A 23,318-nucleotide genomic window follows, 5' to 3' on the forward strand; every position below is an offset into this window, starting at 1 on the left:
TTAATATCCAAGCTGTATTGGAATTGTTCACTTTTACCCCCAAAATATTAAATATATAATAATTAATTTAGCGTTTCTTACCTTGAACGTGTTTTGCTAGTACTTCCATTTTTTTACTTAACATTTTGAATGCACCATGAATGTGGTATTTAAACTTCTGACTTTATTCTCAGAATATTACGACTTTTTTTTCTTAAATTTATGACTTTATTCTCATAATTCGATATTTTTTCTTAGATTTCTGACTTTATTCTCATAATATTATGACTTTATCCTCATAATATTACGACTTTTTTTCCCTTAAACTTCTGACTTTACTCTCATAATATTATGACTTTATTCTCTAATTTAAAATTAATTTATTTTTCCTCAATGTAGCCCTAATACTCCGTCGTAGTTTTATTATATAATTTGTGTATGAACTTTTTTTTAATTTTCACATTTTTCACATTATTTTGTGACAGATGAAACCGGATGTAACTCTTCTGCAGTAGAAAGCGCGTTCCCTTTAAATCGGTGTAACATCATATTGAGTCCGGCGGAAGTAAGAAGCAGTTAGTAGCAGAGCGGACATAGCTGTTTCTAGCTGTTGGTGTGTTTATCTAATAAAAACCAAAAGGCCTGCATGCTATCTGATGTTTAACTACTTCGCTCACAATGTCTTCCGTCCAGTGCTTCAGAAACTTTATCAACGAGCGACTAACTGCTGCTGCTGAAGAGATATTAGGAGTCTTTGAAAGAACCATCGTCGAGTATGAAGAAGAGATCGACCGACAGCGCAAACTGCTGGATATCGCTCTGAAGCCAGAGATCAAACTACACAAGAAAAGTTTGTTATATTACATTATCCTTTCCTTTGCTAGTAGATCACATGAGGGGATCTGTTTATATTCTTATTCAGTTGATCCTATTGATCAAATGATTACTTCCTGCATGTATTCTTATTAGTATATTTTACTGTATTGCCTTATGATGCTTGTACATAAGTACCAGGGTCTGAAATTAATCTTTTTCCTCACCTGACACTGTGGCAGGTCACTGAACATCTCTACCGGCCATTCATTTTTTCTTTATTTTTTATTATGAGACTTTATTCTCATAATATTACGACTTTTTTTCGCGTAAGCTTATGACTTTATTCTCGTAATATTATGACTTTATTCTCATAATATCACAACTGTTTTTTGTTAAACTTATGACTTTATTCGCATAATATTATGTCTTTTTTCTCTTATATTTATGACTTTATTCTCATATTACAATATTTTTTTCTTAAACTTATGACTTTATTCTCATATCACAACTTTTTTTTCTTAAACTTATGACTTTATTTTCATAATATCACAACTTTTTTTCTTAAACTTATGACTTTATTCTCATAATATTACGACTTTTTTTCTCGTAAGCTTATGACTTTATTCTCGTAATATTATGACTTTATTCTCATAATATCACAACTTTTTTTAAAACTTATGACTTTATTCTCATAATATTACGACTTTTTTCTCGTTTTGTCTGCCACTTCTGAAATCTATATGGAGAACACTTTAAAATTGTCAACACTGAGTCAGTGATACCAGACTGTAGAATTATGGAATATATCATGTAACCTTAATGCATGACTATATTTGGTAACACTTCATTTTACAGGTCCATACATTTTATGGTAATTAGGTGATAATTAGCAAGTTACCTGTTTGCAATTTCTTTGGAATTACTGTCAAATTACCCCAATATTTACCTAATATTTACCTCCAAAACCAAAACTAATAGAAAACACTTCTGATCAGGCACAAATCTCACCATTGTGTGACTTATTGTCTACACAGATGTAACCTGGTAGCTAGTGTCATGATTCAGGTAGTTTTTAAAGAAATTTCAAAGAAGTTATTTGCTCATTATCATCTATTTACCAGCAGACATAGAAATAAAGCAAATCAATTAACTTTGTATTCTTTTCCTGGAAATGTATTAAATAAATTACCAGCTATTGGGGAAATAGCGGAATATAATTATTAAATAATATTTATAGTAAAGTAATTTTCAATAAATGTATAGGTAAATATTTGTATTTAGGCAAGCAGGCAGAGGAGCAGAGTACAGCAGAGACTCCGGCCCTGGAGACCAAAGCTACGGTCTCCCCCGTGACCTCCGACCGCGGCCAACACTGTTTTGCAAGACGGGCTTCACTAGATAGAACTTTGTGGTTTTGGTGCTTCCGTGTAGTTTGTGTTGTACTCTGCGTCTGAACAGCGTAGCTACACGCGAGCACGCATGGGACACTGACCAGGATTGATTTATACATGTAAGAAGTTACAAACAGTCCGTTTAATGCATCAACATGTATAATCTAATATGATGTATAATTATTCAAGTAACATTTTTAATGCAGGACCTGTAACAGAGTATTTTTACTTGGTGGTATTGCTATGTTTACATATGGAAAGGATCTGAGTACTTCTTCCACCACTGGCTTTACATAGGAGCTTCTTTAACCTGACCAATAACAGTGCTTCTCCTGTCCTTCCTTTCAGAGATCTCACAGTTATCTGTCTGTAATGAGGAAGTTCTTGCAGACCAGCAGCTCTGTTTTCAGGAGTGGAACTCCAGTCTGGACCAAGAGGACCCAGAGCCTCCACAGATTAAAGAGGAACAGGAGGAACTCTGCACCAGTCAGGAGGAAGAGCAGCTTGAACTGAAGCAGGAGACTGATATGTTTAAGTTGAGGCCTATTTGTGTGGGAAGGGATCACAGTGAAGATCAGACTCTGCTTCCGGATCCACTGCCACCGACCAACACCGCAGTTATAGTAATAAAATCTGAATCTGACGGTGAGGGCTCAGGTGTATCAGAACCAAACGATGACCACCGCCTTCCTCACAACTCTCGCAGAGCTAAAAGCCAAGACAAAGCGAGAGGGAACCAAGAGAATGCAAGTTCTGATGATCAGAAACCAGAGGACAAATATTTCAAATGTGTATTTTGCGCTGAGGAGTTTAATGATTTCTTGAAGTTAAAAATTCACCTAAGGACCCACACCGGTGAAAAGCGTTTCAAATGTGACACCTGTGGGAAAGGGTTCACCCAGAAGGCTCTGATGAGGAAACACATGATGACCCACACGGGGGTGAAGCCCTTCAGATGCAGAGTTTGTGGGAAGGAATTCAACTGTCAGTCAAACCGCGTCACGCATATGAAAACTCACTCAGGTGAGAAGCCCCACGCTTGCGACACCTGCGGGAAAGGTTTCAGCCGTGGCGCAGACTTGAGGAGGCACACCCGAACTCATACGGGGGAGAAACCGTACAGCTGCGTCTTCTGTGAAAAAGAGTTTTCTTACCACTCATCTCTCACAAATCACGTCCGACTGCACACAGGGGAGAAGCCATATAAATGTATTTGGTGTGGGAAAAGGTTTGCTGTCAGCACAACGTTGAAAATACACACCAGAGTCCATACAGGGGAAAAGCCGTATCAATGCAACATTTGTGGGAGGAATTTTGCTCATAGCACAGGACTGACATTACACAAGAGGATCCATGCACGGGAGAAACAACAGAGCTGACGTTTTTTTTGAGAAAGGTTCAAAATGTGTACAAAGTAAGATTAGACTGGTGTGATTTAACGTAAAATTTGTGCCATATTAGAAGCATAACAGAAAGAGATTCAAGATTTGTAAGTAAAACTGACTCAAAGGCTTATTCAGACATGTTAAATTGCCATCACATATAAACAACGGGGGGTGACTTACTGACATACAGGTCTGTTTATTTACCATCCAGCTCTATAAGAAATATGTCACTACCTGCATGCTCCCTATATGAGCGGACGCATGCCATTCAAATGTAGGTGATAAGTAATCAAAATAACTCCCTACGCATGGCTAAAACTGTTCATGAAATAATTATTTGAAATAAACAAGGAAATATTCCAAACATACACTGGTCCCAGATTTTCTGTTTTCTTTTTCTTTCTTTTCCCTTACATGATTTATTTATTTGAATACCTTAGGTTTTCAGTCAGAATGTGTATCTGTGTTTTTTATTTTTTTTTTCTGTGGATTTGTAGAAATTACACTTTCATTTTTTTTATACTTTATTTTTTTCCCTTTTTTCAAGGTTGTTTTCATACATGCAATTTACAGTTCGTAATTACAACAGTTTATAAACCAATTTTTAAGTAGATGAGCTTATAGACAAACTCATTAAGTACACTAGAGAAAACAACTTCAACATTCAAAATTTAAATAAAATTAAGAAAAGAAATGATAATAATAATAATAATAATAATAATAATAAAAAGAAAGAATAGAGTTAAAAAAACTAAAACAAAAAACATCAAAAAACAAAAAACAATAATAATACAAAAATACGAGAGTAATAATATGAAATTACTATTTTAATGTGAAAATTCAACAGGAAGTTGTATTGTTGTTGTTCCTGCCAGGGAAAAAAACACGGAAGTCGTTTGAGCTTATTCTCCACAGCAGAGAGAAATATGGATTCAGTTGAGAATCTGAGAAATGTGATCAACGAGCGACTAACTGCAGCTGCAGAGGAAATATTAGGCATTTTTGCACAAACTGTATCAGCATACGAAGAGGAGATTTATCGTCAACGCAAACTGCTGGATGTCGTCTTGAGGCCTGAGATAAAGCTGCACAGGACAGGTGTGTAACAGTCAATCATGTTCATTATAAAACTGCTATTCGTTGCACACATGAATAAAGACTCGGTAAATAATTATTTTCTTCCTTTGCTTCACATGCTGCAAAGTACCCAGACATTACAGTCGCTGGAGATGAGTTAGTCGAGGTTGCTGAAAGAAAATCAGTCTATATGATGGAGTTATACTAAAGATTAATGTTTTTTGCTTTAATTTGAATGGCCAGGATGATTTATATTTAATAGTTATCAACATTTTGCACACATATTCAGGTTTCCCCCTGGATTTATAGAGGGTTTAGGAGCTGTGCAGCTGTCCTCCTATATTATGGTTGCATTGATGTTGACTTGACGATTTAATATTGCAGTTTAATATTAGCTTTGTACAACCGAAAAGCATTTTTTTTTTCCTTTTTATCTTTGATTTAACAGCAGTGTCTTGCATCTTCTTGTCAGCACAATATGTGAAATACAAAGGAAAACACGTTTAGGATGTTGTGCGTCGAAGCACAACATCCTAATCGTGTTTCCCTTTGTATTTCCTTTATTTTATATTATATTATATATTATTATTATAATTATAATTATAATTATAATGATATTATATATATATTATATTATATTTTATATATTATTTTATTTTATTTCCTTTATTTAATATGGGATTTATTTAATATGAAATTATTACACTAAATATCATGTATTTGCCATGTCGTTATTGCTTATAGCCAATCATTGCCATGACAATATATACTGCCCTCCCGCGCTGACCACGAATAACTATACATCTATGTAAGTTTTATTTTGAAATGATTTACCGGAAGTTACGTATGCTATAATATCTGCAGTGACGCTACTTTGACTAATTTAGCAGTTCATAGCTGTCACCACTAGAGAGCAGCAAACACTCGTGATTTTAAATGCACAGATCAACATAGAGGCAGACTCAGAAACTGATAATAATAAAAAATATACATTATTCAGGTTAAACAACTGGTAAATAAAAATGGCCTGTTACTAACTTGACCTGTTTATTTAAAATCACGAGTTTTAATGTCCTCTAGTGGTCACAGGCAGGAACTTTATTAGACTTTGTCAAACTAGCACCATTGCAGACTTTAATAGGATTAATACAGTTATCAATACAGATTATATTCTTTAGAGGTATCGATAAGACAATCATATGTTCATAATATTATCTGTATTTCTAATGTATACTTTGTTATAAAATAATATAAAGCCCTGCACCATGTAATGTGCTAAGAAAGTATACATTTCCCAGTAGCAGTATGTTATCATGGCTGTACTGATGCTAACTTGATGAATTTAATATTGCAGTTTTTCACAGTGACCCCTAGAGAGCAGTAAACACTTGTGATTTTAAATACACAGGTCATCTCTTTGCTTTGTACAACATTTTGTTTTGCCTTTTACCTGAGATTTAACAGCATTGACTTCTTGTTAATCCCTTGCATCTTCTTGTCAACACAATATGTGAAATACAAAGGAAAACACTATTGGGATGTTGTGCTTCTTTTTCTTTATTTGTACAAAATAAGTGTCGCGAAGAAGCGTCCAAGAAAAGTTTCTGAACTGGATGCTCCAGATAACAAAAGAAAGCATTCAGAAGAGGGATTAAAGTTTTAAAAAAAATGTGCACAAGCAGCGGCGAGCTCACCTGTAGGCATGTGTGCCAGTGCGGGAAAGTCGGCTCAGACACCACAACTCCAGTATACTGCGAAATACAGAGAACTTTCCCTGGCGACGATAGGCTTAATCAGCATTGTGTGAACTCATATGGCAAGGGCTCATTCATTTATATGTAAAAGTCTGCAATCCAGCTTTAATTTGATTATTTTGAATGTGATTTTGCATACTTTGCATCCCATGATATATACCGGTATTGGTATCAGCAAGCCTTTTGTTGTCTGTCCCTCCAGAGCTCCCACAGCAAGATGTCTGTAAGGATGAGGAGGTTCTCGCTGACCAGCAGCTCTGTATTCAGGAGAGGAACTCCAGTCTGGACCAAGAGGACCCAGAGCCTCCACAGATTAAAGAGGAACAGGAGGAACTCTACACCAGTCAGGAGGGAGAGCAGCTTGAACTGAAACAGGAGACTACTTACGAGGAAGACTGGACTCAGCTATTGGCTCCTGATCAAAATGAAAGTGCAGCACAGACTGAGCCTCCAGACAACATTTCACCAAAAAGGACAAAATCTGAATCTGACAGAGAGAGCGTTGGAGGACCAGAACAAAACACTGACCATCAGTTCATTTTTCACAACTTTCACGTAGCAGATAACCGAGATCACACAAGTGGCGACCATGGAAATGGGTTGCATTGGTTGAAACACAAGGGGACCAAACTAAGCGACAAACCATTCAAGTGCAACAGCTGCAGTAAAGACTTTTATTTGTTCACACATCTTAAAATTCACATGACGACTCACACTGCCGAGAAGCCTTTCAGTTGCACAGTCTGTGGAAAGGGATTCAGTTTCAAGCGTAACCTCAAACGACACATGATAACCCACTCAGGCGAGAAGCCGTACGCTTGCAGCCAATGTCAGAGGACTTTCCGGCGCTTCGAACATTTGAAAGTTCACATAAGGAGTCACACAGGTGAAAGGCCTTACAGCTGTGTTTACTGTGAGAAGGCGTTATCTTCGAGCTCGGCCTTGACGAAACACGTCCGGTTGCACACGGGTGAGAAGCCTTAGAGCTGCAGCATTTGGGGAGAGCTTTTACACTTTTACAATAACAAGTGCCGCCTCGAAGGAAATGAGTTCACGAGCGGCTGCTCAACCATGAAGAAGCAGATAACTGTTTACACAGACACTTGTGTGATGCTTCTGAGTGTATCATTGCAGACTTGACATGTTGAAAAGAGAGTTTTAGCTACAAATGTTTGACTTTATTTACCAGGAATTCTCGTTCCCTGTGGCTGTAGATCATCACATGTTCCCACAGTCAAAACATTTTGTTCCTTGCAGTATCATATCTCTGATCAACACGTTTCATCCCAACTCGTCACATACTGACGCTTTGTCTTGCCACTTGGCGTCACTTTAGGATCAGGCATCAAAACCACTAAAGTAAGGTTTAGGAAAAAAACTACATGGTTGGGCTTTAAACTACTATGATTGTACAGTGAAAATGACACTGAACGTTGTGAACAGGGGACACGAACGAACAGCTGATTGTAACGTGGCGCACGGGACACAAACGGAGAAAATTGTTTGACAAAACAAACAAACTGACAGAGTAATCGATCACAAAGATAATTAGTTGTAACTATTTACAAAGCTTTAAGAGCTAATGGACAAAAAGCTAGAACAAAGAAGCTATTGTCCAACTTTATTTATTGTCTTTATTTTATATAAAATAACCGGTGTGGATATTTACAAGCTTTAATTGTGCGTAACAGGGATGTGTCAGTAATTCACCTCGGTGAATCAGAAATGTAATGTAGTATTTAAAGTTATACAAGACGGTGTTGATAAACAAATCTCAGTGGATGGAGAAACGTAGAGTGTAGTGAAATTTACATTTGTTTGAATGTTGATTAATTGTCCTTTTTTTAAAAAAATGAAATAAAATTAAAATTTAATTAAATCAACTTTGGTTCTATTGACATTTAATTGTGTTTTGTTTGTTGTATTGCTTTTATTGTTGAGTATCTTCTTTCGTTTTATAAATTGTATTTTCATGCAGTGTACTATTATGTATTTTTTGTTATTAACAGTGAAGCACTTTGGAACTGCTGTTTTGAAAAGTACCATATAATAAAGTATATTATTATTATTATTATTATTTATAAACTGCTAATAAGAATCAGGTTTTCTTTATTTTAAAAATGACACATGAAAATACTGTAGAAGATAACACACTGTTTTTAGCACACACTCCGGGACAGTAGGTGGCTGTATGAGTTACAGAGGTTGTTTATAATCTACTAATGTGGTCGTGTCTCAAAGGTATAGAAGGTAACCTGCAAATTGTGAAATCTGATCTGAGATCTGCAGAAACTTGCAAAAACTCTCGCGAGACTTACTGCCCGACGACCCATCCTATCCTAACCTTAATTATTCGAGATCAATGCTTAACTTTACCTATTAAAGATAGTTTGACACACACATACACAGTTATAATTATATATGACCTTCGAATTAACTTAAAACATTTTTTTTCTTTATTATTGTTATTATTTACTTATTTATTTATTTATTTATTTATCTCACTTATTATTGTAAGTGTTGGTATTATTATTGTTATTGATATTATTATCATGACCTCATCATCATCACCATCATCATCATCTTTATTATTATTCATATTATTAATATATATGTGTATGTGTGTATACTGTATTATATATATATTTTACTCATTTATTTTCTTTTTGTTTTATTTTTGTTCCCCCTATGCTCTACACATAAAAGGAAGGATATCTGTATGTGTGTGCTTGATATGTGTGAATGTGTACAGTATATGTGTTTAAGAGTAGATATATGTCATGTATGTCCATCTAGCCTCATTCAATGCCAAACACACACACACACACAAACACACACACACACACACACACACACACACACACACACACACACACACACACACGTTCTTCAACCTGCTTTTATCCCCTTGTGTTGTTTTAGTTTAGTTTAGTTTAGTTTAGTTTTGTACTTTGTTATTTGTCTTTCTCTGTATAATATATTTTGGTCTTTTTTATATATGTCCCTGCACATGTCTTCACTTGTTTTTTAATCACTTTATAACACAATAAAATGCCTAACTTTAACTATTATAGATCAATAGCCTCACCTTAAAATCTCGCGAGAGTTTCCCCCAATTTCCAGGTTCCCTTGTAGACACTCCCGTCTAAATGAGGAAGTAAACTGTAAATAGTAAGCACGTTCAGTTCAGCTTCAAAGAGTTGGATGAACTTTTTAGCGAATAAAAGTTCATCTCAGTTTTAATTCAACAATGGATTCAGTCCAAAGTATGAGACAGTTCGTCAGTGATCGTCTCACTGCGGCTGCTCAGGAGATATTAGGAACCTTTGAGAGGAAAGTAGAAGATTTAGAGACAGAAATCGCTCGACAGCGCAGAATACTGGACGTCGTTTTGACACCTGAGCTCAAGTTACGACGGACAGGTGGGTAAAAGATCATCTCTAATGAAGACAGTTGTGTGTTATATGTGTATTTCTTTAACTATGTATAGTCCCACTTTACAGAGGTTGAAAATTGTAACGGATTATGTGGTTTAGAGAGATTAAAGCTGTGATGGATTAGTGTACAGGTGATCAAAACACGGATTCGCTACGTGTGTCCACATTGTTTGTACACTTTAATGTGCTTATTTCTGACGAAATACTATCACACGTGATATGTCATTACATGCGGAAGTCTCTGTTCTCCTGTCATACCGGGTCACATCCTCCAGAGGGCAGTAAATACCAGTAAATACCTTCTTTTAATACATCCATGGTAAATACACGCATGACAATTATTAGCAGGCTGTTAGCTGTTGCCCCTAGCAACTGCTGTTGCTACTGTTGCTAGGGGATGTAACCAAGTACATTTACTCAAGTACTGTACAATTTTGACTTACTTGTAATTTACTTGAGTATTTCCTGCTTATTTTCTGCTACTTTAGCCTTCTACTCCACTACATTTCAGAGGGAAATATTGTACTTTTTTTTTACTCCACTACATTTATATACTGTTATAACTACTTTATTTTTTTACATAAAAAAAAACACACATGATAGGATGTAATACTTTACTTGAAATCTACCCAGTAGTATACAAAGTATCTCCAAGATGAGGATCCACAACATTAAAATGCTCTTACATGTATGTGTTAGTGATACAAACAGAATAATATAATATTCTATTACACTGAAAGGAGCCATTCTGCATAGTATAAGCACTTTTACTTGTGATACTTTAAGTATATTTTGCTGATAATACTTCTGTACTTTTACTTAAGTAACATTTTGAATTTGGGACTTTTACTTGTTGTAACAGAGTATTTTTAGACTACAGTATTTCTACTTTTACTTAAGTAAAGTATCTGAGTACATCTTCCACCACTGACAATAATCAGTGTTGGAAAGTAACTAAACATACTGTAGGCTATTACTCAAGTACTGTATTTAAATGCAGTTTTGAGTTTTTGAAAGAATTAATCAGATCCTTTACTTCAGTAAAAGTACTAATACCACGCTGTGAAAATACTCCACTACAAGTAAAAGTCCTGCATTCAAAAACGTATTTAAGTAAAAGTATGTAAGTATTATCAGCAAAATGGACTCAAAGTATTAAAAGTAAAAGTATTGATCATGTAGTAAAATGTTCCCTATCAGTGTTTTACTATTATATGTGATGGTTCTGGATTAATATTACTGCTGCATTAATGTGCATGTTGCATTTTACTCCTGTAGGTGTTTTTAACTATTTTATATACTGTTGGGTAGTTTAATCTACAGTGATGCATCATATTCTATAAGTTCATCATATGTTTGTAGCATCGCTGTCCTGTGAGAACCACATACATGTATCTCTAAAAAGTCAACTTTTCATGAGCTCAGAAAATCAGCCCTGTTTTCAGTTTTGTGACGATGCTTTTTCCAGCTGATCCAAGAGGCTTTTTAAATATTTTATTTATTCACATATCTTGAGGTCAGATGTCAAGGCACCCCTTTGAAAATGGTCAGTTTTTCCTCGCCAAAATTCAGCGCAAATCTGCAGTGTTATTTAACCTCCTTCGTGACAAGCTAGTATGACATGGTTGGTACCAATGGGTTCCTTAGGTTTTCTTGTTTCATATGATACCAGTATCTTCCCTCTGGCTTTCAAACTAAGCCTGCTACAACCTCCAAAACATTGATTGCGTTAATGTGTTAAAGAACTTAGTGGAGTTAAAACAAATTTGCGTTAACACGTTATTATCGCCTATAACTATTTTGATATTCAATTAATCGGTTTGAGTAATTTTTTAAGAAAAAAAAAGAGTAAAAATTCTCTGATTCCAGCTTCTTATATGTGAATATTTTTTTGTTTCTTTACTCCTCTATTTGAGTTGTGGACAAAACAAGACATTTGAGGACGTCATCTCGGGCTTTGGGAAACACTGATCATCATGACATTTTTCACCATCATCACCATCATCATTTTCTGGCTTTTTATAGACCAAACAACTAATCAATTAATTGAGAAAATAATCAACAGATTAATTAATAATGACAATACTCATTAGTTGCAGCCCTAAAATCTAGGCTATATATATATTTACATTTCATCATTGTCCCATTCTTTTGTCCTTCCATTCAGATCTCCTACGCACTCATGTCCCTAAGGAGGAGGTTATCCTGTATCAGCAGCAGCAGCAGCAGCACCATGCGACGAGATCCAGATTGGTCCCACCAGATCCTCCACCGATTAAAGAGGAACATGTGGAAATGTGCATCAGTCAGGAACAACCGCCGCTTGCACAGCAACAGGAAGCTAACGCCTCTAAGGTGACTCCAACTTGTGAGGGAAGTGTCCACAGTGACCGGTCTCAGCCTTTGGACCCTGACCAAACTGAGAGTGCAGCGACTAAAGATCCTCAATCCAGCATCTCAAACAAAGATATATTATCTGGGTCTGACAGGGAGAGTTCTGCAGCATCAGCACCAAGCACTGACCAGCAGCTCCTCTCTCACAAATCTCCTGTGAGAGCTGAGAACCAAGATCAGATAACTTGTAACCATGGAAGTGCAACACCCGCCAGAAATATTGAGTCAACACCAAATAAGAAAAGCAACGACGAGGACACAACATCAGCTACAAGTACAGCACAAACGTCTGAAAAGAAAAGCAACGATGGGAACACAACATCAGCTACAAGTACAGAGCAAGCGTCTGAAAAGAAAAGCAATGATGGGAACACAACATCAGCTACGAGTACGGAGCAAACGTCTGAAAAGAAAAGCAACAATGGGAACCCAACATCAGCTACAAGTACAGAGCAAACGTCTGAAAAGAAAAGCAATGATGGGAACACAACATCAGCTACGAGTACGGAGCAAACGTCTGAAAAGAAAAGCAACGATGGGAACCCAACATCAGCTACAAGTACAGAGCAAACGTCTGAAAAGAAAAGCAACGATGGGAACACATCAGCTACGAGTACGGAGCAAACGTCTGAAAAGAAAAGCAACGATGGGAACCCAACATCAGCTACAAGTACAGAGCAAACGTCTGAAAAGAAAAGCAACGATGGGAACACAACATCAGCTACGAGTACGGAGCCAACACCACATGGGAAAGATAATGAGAACACCACCTCAGATGAGACACCAACTACAAAAGGAAAGAGTAAGCCAACACCAAATAAGAAAAGCCAAGATGGGAGACAAACCTCAACTGGAAGTGTTGAGCCAACATCAAATGAGAAAGGTAACAATGAGAACCCAACATCAAGTGGAAATAGTGAGCCAGCACTAAATAAGAAACATAATGATGAGAACACAGTGTCAATCAGAAGTACTGAGACAACACCACTAAAGAGTGGTGGTGGGAAAGCAAAACCAAATAGAGGTACTGAGCCAACGCCAAATAAGAAACCAGATAATGTAAAAACAACATTAGCTACAAGTACTAAGCCAACACCACATAGGAAAGGTAACAAAGAGAACCCAACATCAAGTGGAAATAGTGACCCAACGCTAAATAAGACACATAGTGATGAGAACACAACATCAAATGGGGATACTGAGCCAACACCCAATAAGAAACGTAGCGATGGGAATAAAACCAGTGGTACTGAGCTAACAGCTAACCAGAAACATAATAGTGAGAACACGACATCAACTAAAAGTACAAAACCAACACCAAATAAGAAAAGTAACGATAAGACCACAACATCAGCTAGAGGCACCAAGCGAACACCAAATGAGAAAGGTAATGATGATGACCCGACATCAAAAGGAAATAGTGATCCAACACCAAACAAGAAAAGCCAAGATGGCAGACCAACCTCACCTGGAAGTGTTGAGCCAACATCAAATAAGACATGTAACAAGGAGAAGACAACATCAGCTACAAGAACTCAAACAACACCTCAGAAGAAATGCAAAGACAAGGACATAACATCAAATGGAAATACTGAGCAAACGCCAAAAAAGAAACGTAGCGAGGGGAATAAAACATCAGCCAGAAGTACTGAGCGAACGCCAAATAAGACACGTAGCGATAAGACCAAAACATCAACTACAGGCACAGAGCCAACACCAACTAAGAAACGTAACAATGAGAAGACAACATCAGCTAAAAGTACTGATCCAACAGCAAATGGGAAACCCAACGATGGGGAAATAACAGCAACTACAAGCACTAAACCAGCACCGAATAAGAAACGCAATGGTGGGAAAACAACGTCAACTAGAAGTACTGAGTCAACATCAAATAAGAATTGTAACAGTGAGAACACAACATCAGCTAAAAGCACTAAAGCAGCCCCGAATAAGAAACCCAAAGATGTGAAAATAACATCAACTACAAGTACAAAGCCAACACCAAATAAGGAACGTAATGATGGGCGCGCAATGTCTACAAGAAGCAAGGTGTCAACAGCAAATAAGAGACAAAACGATGACAGCACAACGTCAAATGGAGGTACTGACCCAACACCAAAAAAGAGACGCAAGGATGGAAAGACGACATCAACCACAAGTACAGAGCGAACACAAAGTGAGAAACGCAACAATGGAAGTACTGACCCACCCTCAAAGAAGAAAGATGGGAAGACATCTGGCCGTAGCATCGAGGATGATGATAACCCCTACAAGTGTGACAGGTGCGGTAAAGTGATGACTAATTTCAAAAACTACAAATTTCATATGAAATCCCACACTGTTGAAAAGACTTTCAAATGCGACACTTGTGGGAAAATGTTCAGGGAGAGTTGGGATTTGAATAAACACATAATAATTCACTCTGAGAAGCCTTTCAAATGCAAGGTTTGCGGAAACGAATTCTTCCGACGTTATAATCTCGACCTGCATCTTCGGGTCCACACTGGGGAAAAGCCGTTCAAATGCGACACCTGCGATAAAAGCTTCAGCACGTGTGTGAACATGAAGAAGCACATGAGAATTCACACAGGTGAGAAGCCTTACATCTGCAGCGACTGCGGGAAGGATTTTGCACATTCTTCGTCTTTCAAAAATCATCTGCGAGTGCATTCGGGGGAAAAGCCCTTTAAGTGTTCCTTTTGCAAGAAAAAATTTGCTACCAATACAGCTATGAGAAGGCACCAAAAGACACACACGGGGGAAAAGCCATTCGGGTGCACTGAGTGTGAGAAGATGTTTGGTCATAAAACAGACCTGAAAATACACATGAGGCTACATACTGGGGAGAAGCCTTACAAATGCAGTACTTGTGGAGAACAGTTCTCCACCTGGATAAAACGCCACAAACACAACAAGAAAGTACATGCAAGTGATACAGAAAGCTCCACTGATTAAAAACCTGTCTGCATTTGATACACCATACGTAAGATACAAGTAAATGAATTACACTAAAGTAGAATTGCTACTGCAAATTTTTCATTTTATTTTAAAGTGCTCCAACAATTTAGCATTGCACTCAGGGATGACAGTTAAGAAATGTAAAAATCAGACAAGCAGAAAGCAGAATCAGACATATCGTCTTTTTTTTTTTTTTCTTCTTCCTTGTCAAAATTGGATGCCTACATTTCCCACAATGCAGCACATCTGCAGACAGTTTGGCCAAAGATTTTGGTGTGCTAGTAGCTGCTAATAATATAGCCTTGGGACGCTAGCCTCAGTCAGAGATGAGGAATGGGCTTCAGATTTTTTTCATTCATGTTTTTGTAATTTTTAATCCCAACCGTGCTGACACAATTCATCAGACTTCACACAGCTCTCTCTGGAGCCACAGAGCTTTATCGAGCCTCCAGGACTCAGCAGTTATTGTTCACCTTGTTAGTGTTACACTGTCTTAATAGAATATTACAACTTGTTTCCATATATGCAGTATTAGACCTGTATACAGACTTAAAATAGGTGGAGTTACACTTTAAATTTTCTCTCTTTTTTAGTTTTTACTTCGTGGTCTTGATTGTAAATAAAATCAGCTTTTTTTTGCTGCACAAACTTTAGTGTACTAGCCACTCGCATCGGGTGTTCAGACGGGGAAGCTTTGGTGAGGGTTTGTTGCTTCATGTTAGAAGATGACATACAGTCCAGGAAGGTTGGTTTGAGTAATAGATCTATGAGTTTGAAGGCTTGAACACTGCACAGATGTTTATCACAGTGACAGTCATTTTATCAACATTCATGACGTAAATAGTGGATTTACGCTATTTTTGTTACAAAGTAGTCTACCTGGAATGTGATCTTGCATGTATTTGACTGGCCAACGTGGTACTTTGCCGGATTGGATGCAGTTGCATTGTGTTACAGCTAAACTTGATCCAGCTTTAACTTTTTTTGCTAGACAGCCCTGTGTTCTTTTTTGAGCTGTCTCATTGAAATGAATGAGTGGGCTGCGCTTTTGCACACAATGCCAATATGAGTCGAAATGTGGCCTTATCGCTGTTTTTTTGGGTCTCATGATGGTGACTCAAAATGAATGTCAACATAGTAGTTTAGGACGGCTTCAATTGAATCAAATGTTCAAGCTGTTGTTGTATTTACCACACACTGGAAAACATGCCTGCTTCTGTGGAAGTCTGTTGCCTATTTCCAGAGACAGTCTTGGATCCCATTTTCTGAGGCTATTTATTCATTTGTGGAATATAGACTGTGAATACAGAGAAATTGTCAAACATCTGTACATATTTTTGAACACTGGGATTTAGATTGTTATGACTCTTTTATAGATCTAGAAACTGGAAAGGACTCACAGTTTTGGGCCTTGCAAAGTTTTTATTGTTAAAATACAAAGAAATTATTAAAAATTGTTAATGCAATTTTTCAATGTTATCAGATTTCATATTATTGATTGTAGGCAAATGTTGCTTCTATGTAATGAGTTTGTTTTTAAAAATGCAGTCTATTTCTCTCTACAGCACATCCGTTCTGTAAAACGCACTGAATGCATTGAGGATGTTTTTACTTCATACATTTTTAATAAATTGTAATTACCTTATTTCCTTAAACTGTGTGCTTGTAATTTATATTTTTGGCAGCTGATGGACAGACATTACTGAGGGTGACATGTAGTTGCAGGATGTAAGCTACTAACGTGGCTTTCCTGTAGCTGCCTCTATCACGCAGCACTACCGGTTTGGGTTGATGAGACCGTCTCTCTTTCGATTTTTTTCTAAGGTTATCTCTGATGAACAGATAGATAACCAACAGCTTTGTCAGGAAAGGAAGCGTTTCTGTTCAGATAAGTGACGAACAGTGTGTGTCTGAGTTACAGCCACAGAACTAAAATCCTAATCTCCTGAAAATGTCTGCAATTGAGAGTTTGAGAAAGTTAATCAACGAGCGACTAAATGCTGCCGTGGAGGAAATATTAGGAGTTTGTGAGCAGACTTTAGTTGTGTATGAGGAGAAGCTTGTCCGTCAACGCAGACTGCTGGATGTCCTTTTGAAGCCTGTGATAAGGCTACACAGGACAGGTCTGTAGAAGATCATTTTGTTACTGTAACATTATTCTAACTTGGTTTAGGTGTAAAAAGAAAAAACATCAACAACAAAAAAATAAACGTCAGTTTAAATTTGGACATTTGACAGATGAACCACATTCAGCTGCTGTTGCTGGTTCATCATGTTACTCATTGAAAATTAAAATTCATGTTTTACAAAGCAATCTTAATTGTTATTTTATTGTCAGTGAAACAAGTTCAAATAGGACTATAACAACCAGTGGTGTCAGAAGTAGCTTACTCATATTTTTTACATATTAGTACATGTAGAAGTACGCCTACTGCTCTGTAAAAATTACAAATGAAAGTCCTACATTCAAGATTTCACTGAATTAAAAGTACGTAACAGCAAAATGTACTTGAAGTATTAAATTAAAGTACTTGTTGGACAGAATGGTCCCTTTCAGAGAGTTAGATAGATTATTATGTATATCATATTATTGGAATATTATTATTTATTTAATGTTGCAGCTGCTGGAGGAGGAACATATTTTATAAATTGATCATATTTTTTGTTTGTAAAATGAATCTGAAAAGTACCTTCAGCTGTTAAATACATGTCGTGGAGTAAAATATAAAGTATAAAGTACCCTACAATTAATTAATTAATTAATTAATATAGGCTATTTTTTGGTGTGAAATTGAAGCAAGTCAAGCAGAAGTCAAGGTTTTTTTCATATCTGTCTTGATTTTGCTCTTAGGTTTGTCTAATGCAAGTTAGACAGTTTCACAAAAATACAGTAATGTATGCCAAAATAAGTTAGCCTCCCTACTCAGACCTAAGAGCCACATTTCCATGGTAACGGTCAGTGAATCTTGCTGACCAGTGGCATCAAAGGGTCTTTATAGACCTTTTCATTGCCATTCTGTTGCTAGGGCAACAGCTTCTAAGTTTAATTCCTGTCAGTTACTGCAACCACTGGAAACAGGAAATAGAAAGGGGCCTATTTAAGATGTTTATCTTGTCACGTTTGAAAGGTCTTTATACCTGAAAAATACAGCAAGGTAAAAGCCCAGTTCATCTAATGTCACACTGATGTTTGTCACCATGTGTCACACTTGCATTTTTTTTCTGAATTTGTCTTACACACAGATCTGCATTTGATGGGAACACAACATGAAGTGAAATCTTCCCTCTTTTGCTAGTAATGTTATCTTTGATATAGATGGATAGCAGCTTTGGTAGGACAGAAATGGAAATTTCCATTCAGATAAGGGAAGTAGAAATATTTGAATTCACTTCATTGAAATTAATAAATTGAATGAATGAATTCACTTTATTAAAAATATTTGCACTTGAAAGTTAAGTGAAAAGAAATGTGAGGCCTATTTTTATTGTCAATGTGAGTTTATTTTACGGCCTATACTGAAATTCAGTTTTAGTAGGTCAGGTAACTCAGTGACAATTTAGCCTAGCTATACTCCAATTCTGCTTACAGTTATGATGCAGAAGCAGTGAGTTACAAGGTTCTGTGTCAATGTAAATATTGGTTGTTGTTTTACACAGTACATGTCTCAAAGGAAAGCTAAATTAATATATATATCTGGAGTGAAAAATAAATTAATAAAAGGCCCTCCCTTGTCCCCAAAACAATCAGACCTGCCCCCCTCATCTAAAGAAAATGAACACACAGTCCCCATAGGATAACTTAGGATAAAGTGAAGCTTGGATTGACTTCTCTTTATATTCTACTTTTTATTTATTGAGCAGACCACAGACTACTGGCACTTTTATACTGCCACAGTAGTTAAAAACGGAGTCATATGTCATACACCAAGAGTTATTTTATAGTATATTTCTTAATAAAGCTGCACAAGGGAGAAAGAAAAATCATTAATGTTCTTTGTTTTGTCCCTTCAGAGCTCCCTCAGCAATATGTCTGTAAGGATGAGAAGAAGGAAGTTCTTCTTGACCAGCAGCTCTGTAATCCAGAGAGGAACTCCAGTCTGGACCAAAAGCCTCCCCAGATCAAAGAGGAACAGGAGGACGTCTCCACCAGTCAGCTTGTACTGAAGCAGGAGAGTGCAGTAGAGGATGATCCCCTCGACAAAATCCGTATTGAATGTGTAAGATCTGAATGTGACAGGACGGACTCTGGAGTATCAGACCCAAAGAGTGACCATCAGCTCCTCTCTCACACCTCCCGCGTTGCTGATAACCAAGATCCCAGGAGGGAAAGCCATGGAAACGCAACACCGATGACAAATACTGAGCTAATCCCAAAGAACTCTGGGAACACAATACCAACTACAAATACTGAGCCTAAACTGCCGAAGAAGTCTGGGAACACAACACCAACGACAAATACTGAGCCTAAACTGCCGAAGAAGTCTGGGAACACAGCATTAAATACTGAGCCTGAACTGCCGAAGAAGTCTGGGAACACAACATTAAATAATGAGCCTAAACTGCCGAAGAAGTCTGGGAACACAACACCAACAACAAATACTGAGCCTAAACTGCCAAAGAAGTCTGGGAACACAACATCAACTACAAATACCGAGCCTAAACTGCCAAAAAAGTCTGGGAACAGAACGCCAAAGACAAATACTGAGCCTAAACTGCCAAAGAAGTCTGGGAACACAACATTAAATACTGAGCCTAAACTGCCAAAGAAGTCTCTGAACACAACATTAAATACTGAGCCTAAACTGCCGAAGAAGTCTGGGAACACAACATCAACTACAAATAATGAGCCTAAACTGCCGAAGAAGTCTGGGAACACAACATCAACTACAAATACTGAGCCTAAACTGCCAAAGAAGTCTGGGAACACAACATCAACTACAAATACTGTAAAACCAAAAGAGACCTCTGTGAATACAACCCCAACCACAAATACTGTGCCAAAACCAAAGAAGAAACATAATTCAGAGAATACATCAATTACCAATATTGAGCTAAACCCAAAGAAGTCTGGGAACACATCATCAACTACGACTACTGATACTGAACTGCCGAAGAAGTCTGGGAACACAACATCAACTACAAATACTGAGCCTAAACTGCCTGGGAACACAACATCAACTACAACTACTGAGCCTGAACTGCCGAAGAAGTCTGGGAACACAGCATCAACGACAAATACTGAGCCTAAACTGAAGAGGAAGTCTGAGAACACAACATCAATGACAAATACTGAGCCTAAACTGAAGAGGAAGTCTGAGAACACAACATCAATGACAAATACTGAGCCTAAACTGAAGAGGAATTCTGGGAACACAACATCAACGACAAATACTGAGCCAAAACCAAAGAAGAAACATAATGCAGAGAAAACATCAACTACAAATTCTGAGGCAAAACCAAAGAAGAGCCCAAGGAACACAGAATCAACCATAAGCACTGAGACGAAACCAAAGAAGAATGAGGATGCAAGATCAGCCACAAGCATTGAGCCAAAACCAAAGAGTAAATGTAACAATGGCCATGCCACATTAACTTCAAATCATACACAAAAAACACAAGAGAGTCACCATGGGAACGCAAAATCAGCTGATACTATTGAGCCGAACCCCCAAAACAAACCTTACAAGTGTGACGACTGCGGTAAACCCTTTTCTTACATGAAAAACTTGAAAGTTCACATGAGAATCCACACGGGTGAAAGGCCGTTTAAATGCAGCTACTGTGAAAGGAAGTTCGTCCAGAAGTCGACCTTGAAACGACACACAAAAACTCACACTGGAGAAAAGCCCTTCAATTGCAGCACATGTGGGAAAAGGTTCGCCCAGTTTGCTGCGGTGACTAACCACATGAGAACTCACACAGGCGAGAAGCCGTACGTTTGCAGAACCTGTGAGAAAACATTCAGCTGCGGTGCTAATTTGAAGAAGCACTCGAGGGTTCACACCGGCGAGAAGCCGTACACCTGCATCGAATGCGGGAAGGAGTTTGCAGATTCCTCAGCGTTCAAAATTCACCTTCGAGTGCACACAGGGGAGAAGCCCTATAAATGCCCTCAATGCAGGAAAAGATTCTCAATCAGCATGACTTTGACAAAGCACATTAGAACACACACAGGTGAAAAGCCGTATCAGTGTGACACTTGTGGAACCAGTTTTGCTCAAAAAACAGACTTGATAACACACATTAGGATCCACACAGGCGAGAGACCGTACATATGCCGTTTGTGTGGAGCTGCGTTCATAAGCAACACAAAACGGTGTAGTCACATGAGTGTTCATAAAGATGTCTTACGGAAGGGCAGTTCTTAAAAGTTTTAATTGTGCCTGACTAATCAATAGGGCCTTTTTTTTATAGATCATGTAAAAAAAATTCCCTGCATGGGCATAACAACAATGAACTTTGGCCTTAGAGATAGTCTTGGAGGTTTATGCCTTTGCTTTCCAGAGCACACTGCTGTTGAAATGGCTGACACAAGCACACATATCTGATATAGATAAACATGCAATGACTGGTAAGTGATGACATCACAACCCATGTGGAAATGGATGTCGAAATTCTGAGACAGATCTGATAGACCGGTTACAACACGTGCCTCTGCAGGAAAAACACTCATGGTCCCATTCTGCCATCATGTGGTCTTTTTTATATTTGCATCATTGAATTTTATATTTTTGAGTAGGCGATATTGTCTGTTGTGGTGGTGTGTTAATGTGCAAATTGTGCGTACATTTTTAGGCTGTCTATTTCTGTGTTTAATGCTGCTGTCAGCTGCCCAATTTTTAATGGTATTGTGAATTAATTTCTTGTATAGTGGCTGAACTTTTTTCTATTCTGGTGTTTGTTTGGCATGTGATGCTTTCATGCAGCTGATGTATTTGTCTCTCAATTAAATTGTGATGTGTGAGGTAATCCCTCATGTAAAGCTTATTATATTATCTACCTTATCTGTCTCATGTTGTTAAAGAGAAACCTTATAGCAGCATTTAATCAAACGTAACCTCATTCTGCTATCCATTTATGTACTTGCACCATTGAAGTCAATAAATAGTCAAATAATAGTAAATATGTGAACCATGTTGTTGATTTCACTAGATATTTAATAGCATTTCTTTTTAAAGTTATTGAGCTAACTTTATGCTCTTAAAATAACCCCCAGATGTTGTAGTTATGTTGAGACTGGTAACAGGGGCAACCATTAAAGCTGAGATCCAGACTCAAAGTGTGCTTTGCCTTGTGGTTGAAACCTACCACCTGAGTGGGCTCATTACCAAATATGGTATGTTTTCATTACGTTCACTATATCCTTTGTATGCACACACACTTTATCTATCTCTTCATCTTGTCTTCTCAGTTATATATACACTCCCAACCGAAGGCTCACTCACTGCAAAATATTATTTTAGTGCAGAGCTTCCTGTCAGGTATCAAAATGAAGTGTAGCCCATATGCATGTATATAGTGGTAGTTTCACGGCGTATACAAAGTGATAAAAATTGATAATAGATGAATAAAATGAACTTACAGAAACTGTCTCTATCTGTCTGCCAGACCACCCACCTACATCTTTGTACAGTATATTTATCAGTCTGTGTTGCAGTGGTTAATCAGTGGGTCGTGGTTCCAGAGCTGCAGTGGCTCCAGCGTCATTTTGAACCATTAGCAGCTCACAGGTGGGTTCATAAATCATCTAGATTGTGTTTGCACAGCTGGTTGCAACCCTCCACTCTCCTAACCCCAACCTCGGCCACTGTATCAGTTTCAAACAGGCAAATATTTGTAATCATCTTGGATGACTTGTGTTACTTTGTTTCATTATGTGATTGATGGAGTAAGTGTGAGTAGGACTTTGGGGGAAGCAACTGCAAAACAGAAAAACAGTCCCAAACTTCAGTATGTTGGATTGAAATGGATGTTTTTCTTCTAGACTGTATAACTAGACACCATTTATCTACCAAAGAAAACCTTAATGGTTGTTTGCATCCTCCATCCAGGACACAGAGATGTTTGCAAAAGGCCTACAGCATCCTAAAGGGCTCTTTCCAGCCCTTTCACAGACTGTTTGACCCC

The 23,318-nt window shown here is 37.5% G+C and overlaps 1 protein-coding gene across 1 annotated transcript; it reads left to right on the forward strand.

The window, feature by feature from the left end:
* Positions 1-520: 520 nt before the first annotated feature.
* LOC141770151 (uncharacterized) lies at positions 521-22,729 on the forward strand. Its single transcript, XM_074639812.1, has 6 exons — positions 521-829; positions 2,535-3,562; positions 9,620-9,824; positions 12,007-15,183; positions 17,132-17,314; positions 19,203-22,729. The coding sequence occupies exons 1-6, from the start codon at positions 658-660 to the stop codon at positions 21,557-21,559; spliced, it is 7,122 nt and encodes a 2,373-aa protein (XP_074495913.1). The 5' UTR covers positions 521-657; the 3' UTR covers positions 21,560-22,729.
* The last annotated feature ends 589 nt before the right edge of the window (positions 22,730-23,318 follow it).

Source organism: Sebastes fasciatus, chromosome 6, assembly GCF_043250625.1.
Source record: "Sebastes fasciatus isolate fSebFas1 chromosome 6, fSebFas1.pri, whole genome shotgun sequence".
NCBI lineage: Eukaryota > Metazoa > Chordata > Actinopteri > Perciformes > Sebastidae > Sebastes > Sebastes fasciatus.